At 39.1% G+C, this 16183-nt stretch overlaps 1 protein-coding gene across 2 annotated transcripts in view; it reads left to right on the top strand.

The window, feature by feature from the left end:
* dnah5 (dynein, axonemal, heavy chain 5) overlaps positions 1–16183 on the top strand; it is a gene marked incomplete at both ends in the record, with an annotated part of 102329 nt that overhangs the window by 72614 nt on the left and 13532 nt on the right. For both annotated transcript variants that reach the window (XM_083918951.1, XM_083918950.1), the window contains 10 exons: positions 800–955; positions 2579–2761; positions 4266–4370; positions 4704–4842; positions 5269–5383; positions 6767–6957; positions 8442–8563; positions 10609–10758; positions 14338–14583; positions 14822–15041. In XM_083918951.1, the coding sequence (XP_083775077.1) occupies positions 800–955; positions 2579–2761; positions 4266–4370; positions 4704–4842; positions 5269–5383; positions 6767–6957; positions 8442–8563; positions 10609–10758; positions 14338–14583; positions 14822–15041 (1627 nt within the window). The remainder of the gene's footprint in view (positions 1–799; positions 956–2578; positions 2762–4265; positions 4371–4703; positions 4843–5268; positions 5384–6766; positions 6958–8441; positions 8564–10608; positions 10759–14337; positions 14584–14821; positions 15042–16183) is intronic.

Raw genomic sequence — 16183 nt, 5'->3', positions numbered from 1 at the left:
TTATTTTGAGCAGTATTAGTTGTTAAAAAAAACGTTTTTAGTGTCACGTTATTGTTCCTCTTCTTTCATAGATCTAATTCATCAATGTAGAATTGCTAATTTCCATATGCATTAACTAGTATATTCGTTTTCACCTTACTCATCTCCTGTGCCAATTGTTTTCCCTCAAATCGTTTTCATTGTCCAACATTTTTTTCTATTGTGGAGCACCTTGAAGAGCTACTGCAGAATTCTGCAGACAAAACAAGACCAACCAAGGTCACTGGCCCTGTTAGAGGCAATCTCTGAGTCGAGTAAATGCATCCTGCAATCCTATTATGAGTGTCCCGAAGACACATTTCCGCGAGCAGGGGTTTAAACCCTTTCCACCTGATGAGTGACCTCATCAAAACAACTGTTTTTATTTTTATAAGGTTTTCTAAAATTGGCTCATCTTAAAAAGGGATGTGTTAATAGTTCGATGAGTCACATCCCCCTTTGTATCTTAGGAAGAATATGGGAGAGGTCAAACATGTGCCCTCTTTCTTTTGATTGAATCTGATGTGATTTCGATTACAAAAGTGACCAAAACATTTTTTCTCTATGTTACACAGAACTTTATACCCATAGCCGTTAAAATACAAATCTCCGTTATGCACATTGGACAATGATGTAGCTGACTGATACAGTAGCTTCATTCAAATGGGGATGCTACCAGTTGTTAATTGCATTACATGTGTACGTTTATTACATTTTTATGTCACACAATTACTATTTTTTGTATCTGTATATTGATAGAGGTCTCATATTTTGATCCCAGATCACCTCACTGAACCATAAGTACTTCAAGAACCATCTGGAGGACAGTTTGTCTCTTGGGCGCCCCCTTTTGATTGAGGATGTAGGGGAGGAGTTGGACCCTGCACTCGACAACATACTTGAAAAAAACTTCATCAAAACTGGCTCTACTTACAAGGTGACACCCTAAATAACCCTCCTGAGACCCTCATGTACCAGATGCTTTTTTTCAACCTTGGTTAAAAGGTGCTTTAATGATGAGATAGGCCATTTTTCATGTTGTGTGATTGAAGTATGCAGTTTGTTTCTGTGCTCTTTTCTGGTAGCATTGTTGTATTTTATTAGCAGATACATGTGAGATGAGAGAGACATTTGAATATCCAGAAATAAAAACAAATCAAGCATTAAATATCCGAGTTAGAAATGTAATTTAATTAGCACTTAAACTGATAAAATCTTAACAGACATACATGATAATCATCATTTAATATCTAACCACTCAAACTGATTTCTACCATTGTAGGTCTAATGAATTAGTTTATAATGATAGTGTGACCGATTAAACACAATTACAGTATACATCTAAAGAGGTGGGAATGAAATCCAATATTCTGCCTCCACCCTGCTTTGGCTCTTTTCGTTTGTGGCAGGTCTGTGAGAAATGGACCACTTTCTGTCTCAGTATCCTGATATCCTGTAATGTAAAATTGAAGTTAGATACATTTAATTTGGAAAATTGCAGAGCATGGTTTGAATAGTTCTTAGTTTGTCTGAATTTTATTAGCAAACTGACAGCCAAGAAGCAGGTTTTGGATGTGAATTTGAGTTATTATATGGCAAGGAAGCAATCTAAATTGGTCTATTTGCCAATGGATTGGTTTGAACTTTCGAAAAGGACATTTTATGCACTCATTAATGTGTCTTATCTGTGTTGCTTGTAAAGATTTGAACAATAATTTCCACAAGACTCAATTGAGAGATCTGTAAACCTTTCTCATCCAGATAACCATGAAATCAAGTTACTGTACTATACATCAGAACAAGAATGAATGTTTAAATTTGTCATTGGGATCCTTCTGACAAACACACACCGACACACCGACACACCGACACACACACACACACACACACACACACACACACACACACACACAGGGTGGCAGAGTGAAAGTCTGCTTCTAGGCATTTCTCTCTCTCTCTCTCATTATCGCCTCTCCACTCCTTGCTCCGGCTGATGCTGGTTATTCAGCAGCTGACACTGCAGCTGCCTCCTTCTGGCTCACACACATACATCAATACCATAAAACTGCAGGAAAATATGCACACACCCTCACACCATTTGATAATTGCAAGTGAGCATGTGTTATATGCACGTTCAACCAGAAGTCTCTCGGCTACCTATTGAGAGGCTCAATTACAGGTGTCTACACGCTCACTCCCACCCTCTCCCGAAAAGTTTTAAATTCTATTAATATCCTGGTGTGAGGAGGAAGTGAAGGTGTCTGTGGCCGACAGCTCCAGGGGCAAACTGCCAGATGGATAATTAGAAGTTTTACTGCCATGAGTAATTTAATGGTGTTCAGAGCAAACACAAGATGCACACATCCATGCACATGTACACACTTACACAAACATACACATACAATAAATGTTTCTCAAAGTGTTTGCTGCCACCAGGATACCTTTATCATGTTTGTCAGTATGGCCTATTCATACATTTCTAATAAGTTATTGTCTTCCTGAGGTGGTATGGGGTGGATTTGGCTGAATCATCTTTCATTCTCTATCTTTCTCTTTCCAGGTGAAAGTGGGTGACAAAGAGGTGGATGTGATGAAGGGCTTCAGGCTGTATGTGACCACCAAGCTGCCTAACCCTGCTTATACCCCCGAGATCAGTGCCCGCACGTCCATCATCGACTTCACCGTCACCATGAGAGGACTGGAGGACCAGTTGCTGGGCAGAGTCATCCTCACAGAAAAACAGGTGGAGTTGCTCTCAAACTAAACAGTAGTCATTATAGTCACTATATATGTGTGTGTGTGTGTGTGTGTGTGTGTGTGTGTGTGTGTGTGTGTGTGTGTGTGTGTGTGTGTGTGTGTGTGTGTGTGTGTGTGTGTGTGTGTGTGTGTGTGTGTGTGTGTGTGTGTGTGTGTGTGTGTGTGTGTGTGTGTGTGTGTGTGCGCGTGTGTGTGTGTGTGTATATATGAATACACAGTATATGCAGGGCTCGTTGTGGACAGCTTGTCAGGCTCACAAGTCGTTTCTTGCTTTAATCCCTTTACACGTTGGCTGAATATTTGAATTCATTTATGCTGAACTATTACATCATTGCCAATAAGTTTGTATAAACTTCACTATGTTTCCACAGAAAGGACGCACCTCCGGCTTGATGCAAATAGTTCAGATCAATATAATTCCTTGAAAAGCCCTTGGAAATTCAGGTTCCAACACCTCTGTGTACCTAATTTCTTCTCTCCAGCAAGCACAAGCTGTTTGACAGTAAAACGCGGAGGTTATTACCACTCTCTAAATATAGAACAGGGCCTGAAACACAGACAGTGTGAAGAAACAACCATGCATGAAAAGAAATATATACCAAATATACACTTAAAGACATACACTTGATCCATTCATTCTGGGCTATGGACATGCATTATAAATGCACCCAATGCAGCAGATACATTGATTGTGACTGTGAAAAGACTGGTGCTACTGTGTGGAGGCCAATGTCCCGCTAGTGATGGCTGCTCATGAGATGAAGGATTTATGCTAGATAGGAAAAGTGGCTTATTATCTGTGTACTAAATATGGATTTAATCATAATGGGAGCTGAAGCTGCTATTACAACTGTAAACCTGCATATCGACTCTTCATGCAGCAATTACAATACCAGCATCATTGTTCAGTTATTTGCTTTCACTTTATGAGTGTTCAAAATACTTAAAAAGAAGTGGATTTAAATCTGCATATTAATTTGTAGTAATAAGAATGACAGCACTTATTGAGAGGTTACCCTATAGAAGGCGCTCATTTAAAAAAAAAAAAAAAGACACTATAAAAGACAAGATTTTTGTAATTCATGTTACTGTGTCAGACTCACATTCAGGGCAGTGGCACCTACTATGTTCAGTAAAATACTGACGCAGCATAGAGTATTTTCTCTGCCAACTCTCTCTTTTTACTATTTCCTTGGTAGTCATTGGGTTATAGCTTTGACTAGCAATATACATTCTTTTTACACATTACTTTTTAGCTTGTCGACTCTCAGGCTAAAATGATAACTTCCAGTTTCTCGTAATCTTTGCTGATCAAATTCAATGCATGCAACCATTAATGATCCCATAGCCTTTCTTATAGGACAGTTATCATCAACAGGGGGTTGACTAAGGGATCGTTGGCCTAAAAAAACGTTCAAGACACCATGCTACAGCTGTGTGACCTATATGTATGCATTTGTACTGTATGTCATCTGTGTTTTTATCTCTAGGAACTGGAGAAGGAGAGGACAGACCTCTTGGAAGATGTGACATCTAACAAGAGAAAGATGAAGGAACTAGAGGACAACCTGCTCTACCGACTGACCAGTACACAGGCAAGGAAACGCTGAAAGAGATGAACAACATTGCCTCCAACTGAATTAAGGATTTGGTCATGTGAAAAATCTCAGTGTGGAAACAGTAGCAGTGTCTGGAGCAACGCTATTTTTCATTACGTTTTTTTGATAAAGCCGACTGGTGGAGTTGCATTAACACAATGGCCATTATGTTTGTTCCATGAAAAGTTGTAATAATTAGGTCATCCATAGGAAGAATAGGCCCTATGAGAAAAAATATACATATACATCTGTTAGCCATTGGGTAATTATTTAAAATGTAATATTTTCATTCATTCTCTGCCTTACTCTTTCAAATATGTCCCTTTGTAGGGGTCACTTGTGGATGATGAGAGTCTGATTATTGTACTTGGCAACACGAAGCGCACAGCTGAAGAGGTCACTCAGAAACTACAAATTGCTGCCGAGACGGAGATCCAGATCAATGCTGCCAGAGAGGAGTACCGGCCTGGTACGTCATGACAGCTGGCTCAAAAAAACAGAATTTACACTCTTTTGGGAGGTAATTTACTTTGGTTGGTTACAGTGCGCCAGCCAAGTCAGAACTGATTCATTTTCAGTTTTTAACTCCGCTCAAGCTATGAAAAAGTAGACGCCATCAAAGAGAACATTGGCTCACCATGCACAATCCTGTGAAACACATTTAGTTAATAATAAAAAGTCTATGTCAATCTGTACTACCTATTCCAACCTTATCATCATTTTCACTTTTCACAAAATAATTATTTATACTCTCCAGGCCAATATTTTAATAAAAGTGTGCAACAGAACATTTTTAGATTTATGAATAACACAAACACCTGTTACAAATGTGGCCACACAAAACCGCACATCCTTTGCCTTTGCTATTGCAATTTTTGTTTTTATGTGTTTTCAGTGGCCACTAGGGGCAGTATCCTGTACTTCCTGATCACAGAGATGAGTATGGTGAACGTCATGTACCAGACCTCTCTGAGACAGTTCCTGAAACTTTTTGACCTTTCTCTGGCTAGGTGAGAATATTCCGAACTCTTTGTAATCAGTTGTTTTTTACGTGTGTGTGTGTGTGTGTGTGTGTGTGTGTGTGTGTGTGTGTGTGTGTGTGTGTGTGTGTGTGTGTGTGTGTGTGTGTGTGTGTGTGTGTGTGTGTGGGTGTGGGGTGGGGGGTTGGGGCTTTCTAAGCGTTGAGTTAAACAGCAATCGATGTCAGTCTTTCTTACAAAGCTGGGCCACAAATTTTGCTCCTCACCATGAGCTTTCTTTTCTGTATGTAACAGAAAAAAAACAACTTTTGTTACAGGGTGTATTTTGTTGTTTATAGCCATCAACATACGTGACATTGTGATGTGGAAAAGGAGACTCTTGTACTAGTGGAGCTAGGTGAAGCTAGGTGGTTGAAAATCTAGGAAAAAATGAAAGAAATATTCTTTTGAATTCCAAACAATACCAAACAATAGAGGGCAGTTCAATATAACAATGTTACAAAAATGACCCCAAGCATCACCATGAGTTGTATCATCGAATCTCTTTCACGCAATGTCAATAATTATTGGGTATTATAAGCCTCACAATGGTAGTTTTTGTTGCAGGGCAATTTAATTGCTTCAAATTTTATGTATTCAATGTACTGTATCTACCTCTTGCATATAATTCAGGCTTGTCTTGAATGCAATGTATGTTCAAGTGAGGCAAATACTTTTTGTCTGTTTCTGATGATCTCTTGAGGTTTGTCATGTCAGTATATCTCATATTTCACTAATTGCCTTTGCCATGGTTTGAAATTGTCTACAGTATGTACTGTATGTTAGATATCTGCAGTATATAGTGGATTGCTGATGTATTGTTGGCTTGTAGCCTCCACTACAGTATATGCAGCTGAAAACCAAATGGATTTTATTTTCAACTTGTTATGTTGAGGGTGGAGGCTAAGTCTGTGTTGCCACTACTGAACATGGATACTTCATCTTTGATGTGAAAGGTATTAGGAGTGCCCCAGGCAAACATCAAATACAGCGACAGTCCATTTTAATCAGCTACCCATTGATTTACCGGCTCAAATAATTTCTCCTCAAACCATACAGCTAAATATGTCAATATACCCAATATGCTTAATGGCTAGATGAAGCTTTCACATAATTCCAAGCACCACGGGCATCCTGGCCCTCACAGTCAGTACTAATTATTCTCAAGTCAATAAACCAAAATTAAGCATTAACCATTAGCTATTAGTTTAACTAGTCTGACCATGCTGTGATATCTAATCTATATTCGATTTGTAAGAGATGTTATTAGATCTAAACTATGTCAGATCATGGCAGGAGCTCTAAGGGACTAATAAGCTGCACATTTAATTAAAGTTGATATTTGGTATATGCTGTTAAATTCTGCCAAAACAGGTCCTCCAAAAGCCCCATAACCAGCAAACGCATCGCCAACATCATAGAGTTCATGACATTTGGGGTGTATAAGTATGCAGCACGGGGCCTGTACGAGGAGCACAAGTTCCTCTTCACTTTGCTGTTGACACTGAAGATCGACATGCAGAGCAACAGGGTCAAACATGAGGAGTTTCTCACACTCATTAAAGGTAAGAGGAAAATGTGTTGGTCACACTTTTCACACTTTCTTGTTTACTTGTGCAGGCAAAAGCATGGATTGATTTTAAAAGTTTGCTTGTTGGAGGCATGCATGTGCAAGAAGGTCCAACCTTGGAAACATGGGAGCTGGCTCCTGAGCTTCGAGAAAGAGTAAAACCTGGAAAACAACATACAAGTGTGTAAAAAGGATAACGGAATTCATGTTAACAGCTTCTTGCATTACTAAGGAAATATGTTTGAGTCACTTCTGATGACTTACTTTGATTCAGTCATTCTCGGTGCTGTCGTTCTTGCTTTATTTCTTAATATTTCTTGACAGCATGGTATCACAACGACTTAGAAAGTAGTCACCGATGCTCGTATTATTATGTCTGATGCAGAAATACTCAAGAGATACTACTTAACATGAAATTCACTGAAACCCTCTATGCTGTGGTGCAGAGATCAGCAGTGTGTACTGTCTATGATGCCGGAATCTTGATCTCAAAGACTAATGTTCTTTGAACCTTATCAAGCCCAATAGTTTACTGAAATCCTGAAATGTGCATATATGGTGTGAAGTGGTGAGTTTGAAAACATAGCTGAGCAGATGCTGATTCCAGGAAGGAAATGTTTCTTTGACCCCTTATCTGTGTGTCATTCACCAATGTCTGACTATTTTGTTGTGTACAACACCTTTTAACCCTGCTTTTGAAAGGCACTAAATAAAAGTGTATTTACTCACTTACCTTAAATATATATTTTGGATATGGTTTGAGCAAAAGAAAAACATTACGTACACTGGCTAGACCTCTGTCTCCACTGAGACTGCCTTGAAATCTCAACATACAGAAAAGAGAAGCTACAAGTGATTCACCTCTAAACCACCTCTGAGTTCTTTGATAATGTAAGACTAAAATTATTTTCTGTTGTCTGTTTTTTTTTTAATTCTTTATTCATTATTTATCTACCGCAGAGATTTTTTCAAAGCTCATTTCAAGGTACACACACATTTCAAACATATTGGTATTGAAGTAGTTGACTGAATCAGAAATATGGAGTGCTCCTCACCGCAGGGATAAAAGCCAGCTATAGCAACTGGTAAGGCCAGAACAGACAGTCTGCTACATGCATGCAGCTTCCCCATCTGTCAGCTCCCACCTGCTGAACATTGACTCAGTATGACTTTTGTTTATATTTTTTCATGGTTGTGTTTTTACATTTGCATGAATTTGTAGAATGAATCATTCTGTATCTTTTCTGTATTCTGTATTTTTGCATACAGATATCTATTTGCATTTAGGTATTTATTTGTGTACTGTACATGGCTATGTGTGCGTGCATGTGTGTGTGTGTGTGTGTGTGTGTGTGTGTGTGTGTGTGTGTGTGTGTGTGTGTGTGTGTGTGTGTGTGTGTGTGTGTGTGTGTGTGTGTGTGTGTGTGTGTGTGTGTGTGTGTGTGTGTGTGTGTGTGTGTGTGTGTGTGTGTGAATCAGGAGGTGCATCTCTGGATCTAAAGGCCTGTCCTCAGAAACCAGCTAAATGGATCCTTGACATGACCTGGCTCAACATTGTAGAACTCAGCAAACTCTGGCAGTTCTCTGATATACTGGATCAGGTACAATACACACACACACACAACAAGCGCCTGTACATGTCGTTACCGGGAGACGTTTATCTATTAAGTGTGCAGATAACAGTGCTCTACTGTACCTTACACACACAAATTCAGCTATGGTCTCCAGGTGCTTATTAAATTTTTTCACACCTCTTCTCTGCTCTAGTAAGCATGTCAATATCAGTCTCATCATGTCCTGCTTCATCTCTCTCTTTTATACACACACACTCTCTCTCTCTCTCTTTCTCTCGATCTCTTTCTCTCTGTCTCTCTCTCTCTCATAATGATGGATTGTAACTCATGCACAAATACATACACCCCTGTGGATGACTGACAGCCTGGTGGCTCCCATGGAGGTAAAAGCTCAGTGCCCTGTGAAATGAGCTTATTTTGTTGAAACTTCCAGTCAATTACTTTTGGCTGAGCATATGTGCGCACACAAATGTGTGTGTATGCGCGCCCTTATATTTTGTCACATGCAGAAATACACGTGTACTTTTATGTGGATGATGAACAGGGAGAGGTGGATTAACGCTTTTTTGTTTAAGGAAATCGGTCTCCCCAGAAGAACAAGGTGAGGACAAATATTGTGTTGTCAGTCTACCCAGAATAGAGGGACAAAACCATCTGAGCCCCCTCCTGACTGTCTCCACACTACAAACAAAGCTGTGCTACACCAATGCCACAGATGTACTTTATTTAACACATAAAACACACAAACACCATATACATGTAACCATTGTATCCTTGTCGTTCAAGAAGTTCACCCAAATCCATAGGGTGCCTCGGAAAGTGTGTGTAACACTCTCTCCTCTATCAACGACTACTGTTAATGTGTTCTTCAGAAAAGCGCTGAAGCCCTAAAGTACTTCAGGAGCAGCTCAGTGGCTAATACAGGAAGACGAGCAGCTGTCACTTTTGAATGTCACAATTTAAGTAAAGTAAATTTACTTAAGAAACTATAAGCTGCCTGGATGTAACCTGATTTTTTTTATCATCATGTTAAAAGGAAACATAGTGTATTCTGTTAAGGATAACGACTAGTAAGCACAGATTTTTGTTGCGTTTTGTTGGAAAAAACAGATTTCTCCATGTAGCCTATTTGATATTGATTTTACATATGCACATATTCATGACAGAGAAGCAAGACAGGGAAGGTACAGCTGTGACATCAGCAGAGAGTTGAAAAGAAGCATTACTCATAGCGGTGTGTCCTTAAATCCAAACTTACCATTAACTTAATAAAACAGAAGCCACAATGAATATGTCCATTCACAGCTGGACATTAGATTTATAAAAAAATCCGCACAAACTAGGAAAATTGAGTGTTGTCTTTGCTACCTCTGTTCCAATGCAAAACACAAACACACTTCAGGCCGTTGAGCTGCATCAAATATCACTAATACACACCAGGGTTAGAATATATGGTCGAGGGTAATCTGTGTACTCACCATCTGCATGTAAATAGCGGTTTTACCAGGTTATTTTGGTGCATGCACTATAAACGCACTCACTTATTACCTGCTTTAACCTAATTTCTCCCAGTAACCTGGTTTCATGCTTCAGGCTATGTTACGCCACAGTATACGTATATGCCTATGTTATAATCGAGCATTGACTGCTTTACTATCCATCTTTAAGACATACTGTATACTGTATGTCAATGCATTTTCATAGAAGACACTGTCTATTCAGTAGTGTATGTTAAGTTTATTTTTTATTTATTTATGTTAAATTCTGCTTCGTTTTGGCTCCGAACTAATTGTTTCCCAGCATGTGCCTTGTTTTGGAGAAAAGAAGAAACAGTGCAGAGTAGATGCTTTGCAGGAACAGAAAGGTGCATGTGCACCATGTTCCTAATGCATATTAGGACAATTTAGACAATTTGCGTTGTGCATGTAGGGGAGTGCGCAGTGAATTTATTGATTTTTTTCTTCACTTTCTCGTTGTGTCCAGATTTGATTTAATGGGAAGCAATGGGAGGTTGTCCAATGAAAGTACCTATCTGTGTTCCTGTGTCAGAGCTGTTTTCCCATTTCTTTCAGATAAGTCGTAATGAGAAACAGTGGAAGTCATGGTTTGATAAGGAGGCCCCAGAAGAGGAGGTGGTCCCCAACTCCTACGACCAGGCTCTTGACTGTTTTAGACGCCTGCTCCTCATACGCTGCTGGTGTCCTGACAGGACCATTGCACAGGTTAGCAGAGACACATCTTTGTGTGTATGGTTACGATGTCTAGAATACAACAATCTGGTGAATTAAAGCTGAAGTCTGTAGCCTCTCTTTTTCTCATATTTGCTGAAAATGTTACTATATTCTGACAGCATGAGACAGATTATCTGTGAAAATGGTATGAAGTTCTACCTCCACCTTCTGTTCCTGTCTGCTTCCAGAGCCATCTCTGTATGTTCTTGTGATTCCACTGTTCCCAAAGAAAAACAACCACTCTGAGCAGAGGAGTCTCTGATCATTGTTGCCTAGTTTCACAGTTTAATCAGTTCAGAGCAGTCATTGACACTGTGTCAGAGACTCCTCGGTTCTGATTGGTTTTCAGTCAGGCACAGTGGATCTAGCAGATGACATTAGGTATATGCAGTGGAGATCAAAATTAGAAAACAAAGTATTCTTGATTTATTCTGAAATACTGTTATTTTTTATTGTTCACAATTTGATAGAATATCCGCTGTAGCTATACCACTGCTGTACTAGCATATATTTTTTTAAATAACCAAGGCACTTCAACAAAAACTTTTATTTTGTGAAAATAACGATACGCAAATAGAGAACAGAAACCATTGTATCGGAAGAGAAGATTTAAACAATGTTTTCTTAGGGCTATAGGATTCAAAAATGAATAGGAAGTGTAGAGGCCCTTGCTTTGAATGACTTCAGCACATCTAGGCCCACAGGATATCACTAGTTTCTCACACTGCTCTTGTTTGATCTTGGTCCATTCTTGTTGCAGTCTCTTACACAGTTTGGTAACTGTAGTGGGTTTCTTAGACATTATTTTGTTTTCAAGGATTCAAGGAACTGCCTAACCTGTTTGAAGTGTAACAGGGGACACTGTCTTGCATGAAAATTGCATTAAGGCTGATTGTTATTTACAATTGCAGTGAAGTTATTGCATGTTGCTGAAGGAGGTTCACATAAACATTTGTATTCACCCTGCCATGTAGCTGTACAAGGGACCAACTCCTGCTACAGAAAACATCCCCCAAACCATGACACTTCCTCCTCCAAATATAACTGACTTCTTTTCACACTTTGGGTTCAGTCTTTCCCCAGTCCTACACCAAACATAATGTTTCCCATCAGACCCAAATTAATTGATTGTACTCTCATCACTGAAGTTCACTCTGGTCCAGTTCTCCTCTGTCCACACAGCATGCTCCTCAGCAAAGGCAAGTCTAGCCTTTTTATTCTGTCTGCTGATGAGAGGTTTGGTCACTGCAGAGTGGACTTTCAGTCCAAATTGTCGTAAACAATGAGACACTGTGTGCCGAGGCAGATCCTTGCTCTGTTCAGCACTGAACTGGTGATGAACTCCAGCTGCAGTGTTGAACCGAGTCCCCATTGAGAGTCTTTGCATAATCCTGTACTCTCTTGTACTTGTTTTACATGGACGACCCGCCTTTTTGAGGCCTTTAATCTGTGTCCTTGTAAAGTTTCAATATTCTTGAAATCACAGACTTTGAATGTCCAATCCTTCTTGCAATGGCTGAGAGGGTCATTCCTTTGGCCTTCATCTGGACAAACTGCTGTGGCAGGGTTTCAGTGAACTTAAAGCAGCTTGCCATTTTGCCAAGTAACCAGGAGAGCTGCCAGATCAATAGGGTGTGTCCAACAGTTAAGTAAATTGTCACCAGGTGCCAGATTAATAACAATAACTGGGAGGGATCTGAAAGTGTCACTGCTTTTTTCACAAAATAAAGGTTTTTTGTTGAAGTGCCTTGGTTATTTAAATTATAAATTATCAAATTATGAACAATAAAAAATAACAGTATTTTAGAATAAATCAAGAATTGCGACTGTGTTCTGATCTCCATAATATACACTGGATCCCAAATTGAACAGTAGTATTATTGGCTGAAGTCACAAGGACCTTTAAAGAGAGGCAAATGGGGCTGTCAGTCAGAAAAATATCAGCATCAGTTGACATAAAAAAATAGTGGGAACCTTAACTCCAGGCATCATATAACTGAGCCTTTGTAATGGATTATTGTGGTGACACAGCCTATCAAGAAAAAAAAATTGCCAGGCCTTTGCTCTGGCAGGGGAAACAGTGGGATAACTGTTTAAATTACTTTTAATTAGATGACAACAGAATGTATTAACATAAGTCCCAAGATCTAACTGTGAGGCAGAGATTGTATCAGTCTTTCTCATTTTCTGTCATCTAAATAGAGGTTAAAAAATGTAGTCTTCTTATCAACCATGTAATTTTATAATTTTAATGATTACTGATTTAATGATATGACATATACTGTAACTTTTAATTTCAACACCTCATGGAGCAGATGTGTGATGATTTCCCCCCTACATTATCATTTGAGTCCACTTACAACAACCTCCCGCCATTGTGCCTAAAGATGCACTTAAATCTTAAAATACTGTATATCGCCCTCAGTGCACTTCGTTTTACATATGTCAAATTGAATGTTCTGCAGTCTTTAAAAAAATACATCAATATTATTAAATTATTTTTCATACAGACAAAAAAAGGCAATATTTATATGTCCTTAAATTCCTTAAAATTCCAACCGCAATGAATGAAATATCAAAATACATTTTCATTCCTTGGGTTAAACTGTTTTAAATGTTAACTTAGCTGTTTATCCGACTCACCTGAACACCTTCCCTGCTGTGAAAATGTCCAACATGATCCAACAAGTCAGATGGCCATGCTGCTGTCTTCTCGTCTTGATAGCTGCCCTTGAAAAATCGAGCGCTCTCTCTGTTCTGGCCATGGCACCTTGCTGCCCACGACAACACCACGGAACTGTCACAGATCAGTATTTTAAAAAAATAAAAAAAGGAAAAAATACATTTAACATTGTAGAAGTCCTGCCCCATGGGGAGGAAGAATTTATTTTTCCTCCCCAAGTCTCCCCTCCGCCACCTCATAGAACATCCCCACAGATGTTGCTTTTGAGGCATTTTGGGTAGAAATCTAGTAATTATTTTTTAAGAAGAGAGAAACTTAATTTATACATTATTTTACTAGTTTTTAGCAAACATTTACTATTTTTTTAAATAATTTTTTTAAATATTCCTCTTTTCTCTCTCAAAACTGAGGAAATGGACATCAATGGACCAGCCTCCGCTGATATATATACACAAGTATACACACAAACACACACAGGCAGCAGTCTTAATCTATATTAACATCTCCTCTGGCCAAGTTTTTTCTTGAAGGGAAAAGTGGAATTTATTCAGAGAAACAATTTTCTCTCTGAAGCTTACTAAGCATGAATATCTACAATGGCTAATGGACATTCACTTCTTACTGATGGGTACTTTTTTGCTCCACTGCAGACGAGCCTGCAGTGGATTTTATTTTGTTGCACTCAAACATTCCAGCAGTTGTCCTCGTCTGACCTCCGGCAGCAGCCAGTAAAAAAAAACAACCAAAAAAACTCCTTTGAACTATTCACGGTCCCAAGCCCTCCAGAAAGTAAATGTATTACAATATTTAGTTTTAACATGGCCTGCATTATAAAGCAGTAAACAAACATGTCTACTTTGCTCCATTACTTTCCCTTTCTCCTTTAGGCCCGTAAATACATCATGGACGCAATGGGGGAGAACTACACTGAAGGGGTGATTCTTGACTTGGAGAAGACGTGGGAGGAATCAGACCCTCGAACACCTCTCATCTGCTTCCTGTCAATGGGCTCAGATCCAACTGACTCCATCATTGCGCTTGGGAAGAGGCTAAAGATTGAGACCCGATATGTCTCCATGGGACAAGGACAAGAGGTCCATGCCCGCAAGCTTATGCAGCAGACTATGGCTAATGTGAGTCAGTGGTGTGAGCTTGCTGCTATTTTTGCATAATTCCATGTAGCAACAGAACAGTTGTTTCACACAACATATTGAACTAGACAGAAAGGTGTCTAAAAAAATGTCTTTAATTTCTCTGATTTTACAGACAGACTATTAGACGATTAGTTAGTCACAAAAATATTTTGACTGCATCATTACTTTGCAGTCCTTGATTCGGATGAAGACCATAATGCTTATTTTTTGTCCCCAGGGTGGCTGGGCCTTACTTCAGAACTGCCACCTGGGTCTGGACTTCATGGACGAGCTAATGGACACAGTGACAGAGACTGACTTTGTCCACGACAGCTTCCGCCTTTGGATAACCACAGAGGTCCACAAGCACTTCCCCATCACCCTTCTGCAGATGTCAATCAAGTTCACCAACGAACCACCACAGGGCCTTAAGGCGGGGCTCAAGAGGACCTATGGAGGTGGGGCAGTTAGTTTCAGTTCAGTTCATCTAGAGTAAAACATAATTAATTGAAGGTCCAGAATTCTTAATCTACCATTTAACTGAGCAAGGTGAGAGTGGTGAGGTGTATTGAGAATAAATACTCACACACCCTGTCCTGGATCAATACAATGGTCCAGTCTCAAAAGGTTGCCGGGAATAAATATGGTGGAAATAAAGTAAAATGACAACAGATTGGTCCTTAGTTCATCATTACAGGGGGATCAAATGTGTGTCAGTGTAAGTGAGACAGAAGAAGTAAGTAGTAAGTCACATAATCAATAACTAAAGGAATGTGTATGTAGCCAAGGAGAAAGTCAGCAGAAAAGATGATAAACAACTGCTGCTGAATTCCGTGTATTTCATAGTCAAGTAAAAAAAAGCCTCTAAGGTTTGTGAATTTGTAAAACAGTGGAAACAAGTGGTTTGTGTTTTCATTCAAAGAGGAAGAAAGAGAACAATATTCAATATGTATAAAACCAATTAACTGTGCCTGGTTTATATAGAAAAGGGATATGTGAGGTTCCTAGGAGGCAATTGTAAGTCTTCAACTCTTGAATCTGAACTGCAATTAGAATTTGCATTTCTTCATCAGATTAAGTCAGATCACAGTTGAGCGTGAGCCGGGAATTCAGATTATTAAACTCAGAGCGTGCATCTTTTTTTCCTATATTCTGTGTTGCTTTTTTTTCACCTTTAAATGTTACAATTCCCATATGACAGGTGGAGCCACCTGTATTTCGCAGAACATTTAGATAATAATTGCTGCTGATATTCTCTATGAATTAATTTGTAGATTAAACATGGTAATTTCAGCTGAAGTTTTAAATCACTTCACCACATGCTTATCCTCCTGAGGCTGGCAAGATTTCCCAAACTTCATTACAGCCCAGAAAAGCCCTATGAGACATTGCTTTAATAGATTTCAAAAGAGAATTGGCAACTTGCATTATGCTAAGTTAATTGTGTGGATGCAGTACTGTATGTGTGTCATATCGGTATCGGGAATTGCTGCATCTTAAAATGTTTAATCCAATTTAACTAAACATATTCACTCAGAAAATATGTAATTAATATTTTTTCCTTTTAAAACAAATTTAACTGGAGATCCAAATGTTGACC

The sequence above is a fragment of the Echiichthys vipera genome (assembly GCF_963691815.1).
Source record: "Echiichthys vipera genome assembly, chromosome: 8".
Classification (NCBI taxonomy): Eukaryota; Metazoa; Chordata; class Actinopteri; order Perciformes; family Trachinidae; genus Echiichthys; species Echiichthys vipera.
Note: the sequence above shows the minus strand (reverse complement) of the source record. Positions and strands in the feature narration are given on the sequence as shown.